We start from the raw sequence: 4,886 nt of genomic DNA on the forward strand, positions 1-4,886 counted from the left end.
ACAGCCGGACTGCTTTTGCTGAACCCACATGGCCGCAATATCGCGCTTTTTTTTTTTTTTGTAAACTTATTTTTAGTTGTTTTTAAAGATGTTATCCCGGCCTCGGCCCGCCCTCGGGTCCTGCCATCGGTGCAGGGTCGTAAAGGCCCCGCGGGCTTGCTGCTCTGTCACACAGATTCCCGGTGTGGCCCGCACTGCAGAACTGAGCTGCGCTGGATGGACCGCACCACTAATGCCACAGCCCAGCACAGCAGGGCAAGGGGGTCAAGCCCTTGCTTGGTGGTTCCCAGCCTCTGCTTGCCCAGGTGTTAGGTCCCGTTGTGCAAAGCCCCAGCAGCACCTGCCCTTTCTGTCTGATACACCCTGCTCCCCATCTTCTGGAACTTGTGCTGGCTTTTGGGGCAGCTGCTCTTCGCTTTGGAGAGGCAGTCAGTGGGAGCTGAAGTGACATATCTGGTTCTGAATCAAGACAGCTTCTAAAGTTGGGCATGGACCAGCCTGTGCAGAAGCCATGCTCACTGCCCCACCATCCACCTTAGCAGCACAAGTAAGCCTTCACGTCCTGGGCTGCAGTTTTGCCACCTGATCCCATGTGGTCCTGGCCCCCAAGAGACTACAGCCTGCTGCTGGAGGGATGTCACACAGAAGTTGCAGCCTCCTTTCCTGCTGGGCTTCTGCAGGTACCGCCATGGCCTTGGATAACCACAGCTCAGTCACAGCCAGAGCATCTTGACCAAAATCGGTACCTCAGCTACCCAGACACACAATCCAAGGCTCCCCTTGCACTCTCCAAAATACTGTCTCCAGCCATGCTACAAAGAAAAAACCCAAAATCAAAAGCAAAAATGAGGTAACACAGAAATCGTAAAAGAGCTGAACTAAAGAAACTGCTGGTGACTAGTGTACAGCTACGAGAGCACCTCAGATCGTGTAGTATCAATGGTCCTACGCTCCTGTCTCTGCCTTGAAGTGAGAGCCAGCTTCAAAAGCAGCAATAGTGTATGGGCCTGGATTTGCCTGCAGGATTTGGGCTGAGAATCCAGTGCTAAGCATCGCCTCTCAAGGAAAGGCCAGTCACACTGTTTGGATTGTCAGGCAAAAGAAACTAGCACTCTGTACTGTAGTTGGCTCAAGGCTCTCATACTTGTGAAGGAAAGTAATGACTGGTCAGTGCTGAGATATCCTGTATTTATTCTATAATTCAGCAATAACAATTATTTTGCTGTTGTGAAAACACAATAATCAGACTGCAGAGAAGAATGGCATTACAGACTTAAACCTTCTGCCTACAGATAACCCAGAACATAGGAAGTAAGTTTCAATTAGTGAGTAAGCAAGAAGTTACACAAAGAGGCTTTTTTTAAAAATGCATCTCAGGTTTTCGTTGCTATTTTTCCACCTTTAAATACTTTGATACTAACACCTTAATTAAAAGAAAATAAGGGGGGGAAAAAAAAAGGGTTTGCCATGGTTAACAGCACTCCACAGAGTGACCATGCTGTCCTCTTCAGAAAGATGCATTAAATATTGTCCGATTAAACATCTTGACTAGGTTTTACACATGGAGGAAAAAAAATTAAAAACCAAGCATGGGGAGGATAGAGCAGATGAGATAAAAAATGCTCACTGTAGCAGTTTGTTTTTCCAGTACAGCTGTTTGCATGCACCCTGCTATCTTCTTTGTGGACTTCTGAAAAAGGATGACTGTCTTCATGAGCCTTGCAGAGAGGTAGAAACAGGCTGTAACACAGGGAGGCATTGCCTTATAATTAATGACTACATTCAATCAAGAATTGTTACACATTAACTAATGCTAAACTGCAGGGAAATTCCAAGAAAAGCAGGTAATCCAGCTGCAGAAATATCAGACACCTTAAAGTGCTCTAATAAATGGAAATCACCTGAAATAATTTCTACCAATTTTTCCTTGCAAAAGAATTAATCCATGCATGCATAATGCTGACTGTATATTACATTCATGCTTTCGCAGGCCAGGGGGAAAAAAAAAAGCAGCAATGCCGTCTCAGAATCATTTAAAAATTCACACATACAAGCCACTGTACAGGAAAAACAAGTCTGCTTTTATAAATACACAGAAAAGTGAAGCCAGTTGTGGAATGATTTCTGGAGCAGGTTGGTACATCACTTAGGAGGTTGCTAAGTTGTGTTTTTTTAACTCGAATTCTCACATCATGACTAAGATGGCCAAGGCTGCCCTGGCCTGGGTTTGTGGTATGAAGTGTGCGTTAGGATCAACAGGCACAAGACCAGTCCCTGCAGTACAGATGGGGCATTCCACCTGTAGAAAAACCTTCTCCCGTGTTAGAAAGATTGCATCCCCTGCCATGGACAAACTGCATCCCAGACCGCTTCCATCATACAAAGGCGAAATTCACGGTGTCTCTTCTACTCTACGTTTATTGAAAAGCCTTATGAAAAAGTAGTCTTTATAAATAGTATAAAGAGGGAAACTGCGAGGCTTCAAAAGCCCAAAGCGTTCACTTGTCCATATAAAAACACAGACCACGCTTTGAAGAGAAGACAATCAGGTCAAATCTTATCAGTACCTAGGGTATGCGCTGCTGTATATTGAGGGTTTGCAAATACGCCGTGTTTCTAGAATAGCTTCCACAACAGTGGATAGTTGTTTTTTCTCTTATGACGCCCAGTTTCTGCCACCTTCTGCCACCACTGCGTTAGAGGTTCCAAGCGAGGTTAATTAGCAGCTGTCTCCTTCTTGTTGAAGGAAGTATGCATAGATGCACTCAGTAATTCTCAGTTGCAATAGTGACATCTTGTATGCGACACTTTAAAGAACTGCTGAAAAGTAACTCTGAACCTGACAGTGTCTCTTTGGAGCAGGAATTTCCTTAACCCCAGCCCTGGGGATTGATCACTGGCATTTACTGGAGGCTGTCCTGGCTCAGGAGTTGTTCTGGATTTGATTTTTACTAGCAGGGTACAGGTCTTCTTGAGAATCACTCTGGAGACAGTCCCCAAAGGCTATAGCCTGACCAACCCCCTTCCCAGACTCAGTGGGCACAGTCCCCTGGCCCTGTGGTGCCAGCTGGCTCTGGCAGTGGGAGCCCCTCTGGAAAATGCCGGGGCACCCTGCAACAATTCTTATTGCATTTACTCTCCCTTTGGAGCCTGAACGCCCCTCCCTGATGCGTGGCCCTAACTATTTACACAGGATGCTGGAATATTTCCCCGACCCTTCAGCTGAGCAGCTTAACCGTGCTGCTCCCGCACATCGGCCCCAAGGACATAAACACGTTCTGGCGCTTTATTTCCCCCGACTCACGAAGCCCGCGATCAGAGGAAGACTCTGACCCACGGCGCTCCCGCGCAGCTCCAGCCAGCGCCGGCCGGCACGGAACACCGGGTCCCCGCGGTGCTGCTGTCCGGTGGGCTCGGGGGGCGGCCGGGCGGGGGTCGGCGAGCGGCGGGCTCCCCTCTCGGCGGGGCGAGCGCACAACGTCCCCAGCGGCCGCCGCCCGGCCCGGGCCGCCGGCGGCGACTCAGAGGCAGACGCGGGGCCCAGGGTAGGGCTCACCCCCGCACCAGAAGTCGGCGGCCTGCGGGGTCTCCACCAGCCACACCTCCCGCGGCAGCGCGGGCGGCTCAGCGGCCGCCGGCGGCCCCTCCAGCAGCCGGTAGTAGTGGCAGTCCCGGCCGTGCTGGGGGTCGTAGGGCGGCGCCAGGATGTCGAGGAAGGCGGCGGGCCCGTCCACGGCGTCGATCTGGTGGAGGTTGTCGGTGTGCGGCGAGAGCAGGCAGGGCGGCGAGGCGGGCGTGTAGTGCTGGCGGGAGCGGAAAAGGGCGCGCAGGCACGGCCCGCTGCCAGCGGCGGGGGGCGGCGGGGCGGCGGCGGCCCCGGCGGGCAGCGTGTCCATGCAGGCGATGCGCAGCGTGCCGTACAGCACCTTCAGCATACCGTTCATGCCCGGGTGGTCGTGCAGCGGGATGCAGGCGCCGCTCCGCAGCAGGAACACGCCCATGCTGAAGCTCTCCGTCTCGCAAATGTGCATGTAGCTGACGGGAGGCACCACGCCGGCCCACGGGGGACCCCCGCCCGCCGCCGCCGCCGCGGCCGACGGTCCCCGCGGCGCTAAGTGCAAGTCCTCGGCGCGCACCTCGTCCAGCAGCTGCTGCAGGCGGTGCAGGTTCTCCCCGAAGGCCGGGCCCGCCGGGCTGCGGAAGGTGATGCGCGCCTGCCGCGCCACCCGCTGGATCAGGGAGGCCATGTTGTCCCGGGGCATGGCGGCAACGGCCCGGCCTGGCCGCGGCGGGCGGGGCCCCGTGCCGCTTCCGCCGCCGCCTCCCGGCCCGCCGCGCAGCCGCGGCGCCGCCGGGCACCACGGGGCTCGTAGTCCGGGCTGGGGCCCCGCCAGGGGAACGCGGAGGAAGGAGGAGGAGGGCAGCAGAGGTGAGGGGGCGCGGGGGGCCGCGGGGCCGGCCGGTTTCCAGAACTTGTGGCGGCCGCCATGGAGCGGTGAGGGGAGACGGGCGGGCGGGAGCGGCCGCTCCCCCGGGGCTGAGGGGTCCCGCTCCCCATGGCGCTGGCAGGGGCACGGCTGTCTGGGGGGCTGCGCTGGGGCCGGGGAAGCCACGGCAATAAGTTGCCCGTGCCGCGTGTTTCCTCCCGCACCGCTGGGGGGAGGGGGAGGGTGAGGAAGCGCAGGAGCAACTTGTTACTTGGCTTGTAGTTAAGCCGTGTCAAACTGAGCAAGGCAGTGCAAGTACAGTGTCGTGGACGTATAACAACTGCATGGACAAATTGTCTTTTGCCACTAACTGCTTGATATAACCACGCTATTTGGGCAAAGTTACCAGATTTGAGTTTTCTGGCACTGCCTCTCCCATTTCAGTATTGGGTCGAGGTC

At 55.0% G+C, this 4,886-nt stretch overlaps 1 protein-coding gene across 1 annotated transcript; it reads right to left on the minus strand.

The window, feature by feature from the left end:
* Window positions 1–2,402: 2,402 nt before the first annotated feature.
* On the minus strand, window positions 2,403–4,273 carry ADO (2-aminoethanethiol dioxygenase). The gene has a single exon (XM_082286582.1). The coding sequence runs from the start codon at window positions 4,260–4,262 to the stop codon at window positions 3,522–3,524; it is 741 nt and encodes a 246-aa protein (XP_082142708.1). The 5' UTR covers window positions 4,263–4,273; the 3' UTR covers window positions 2,403–3,521.
* Between the last annotated feature and the right edge of the window lie 613 nt (window positions 4,274–4,886).

The sequence above is a fragment of the Coloeus monedula genome (genome assembly GCF_965178545.1).
Source record: "Coloeus monedula genome assembly, chromosome: 8".
Taxonomy (NCBI): Eukaryota; Metazoa; Chordata; class Aves; order Passeriformes; family Corvidae; genus Coloeus; species Coloeus monedula.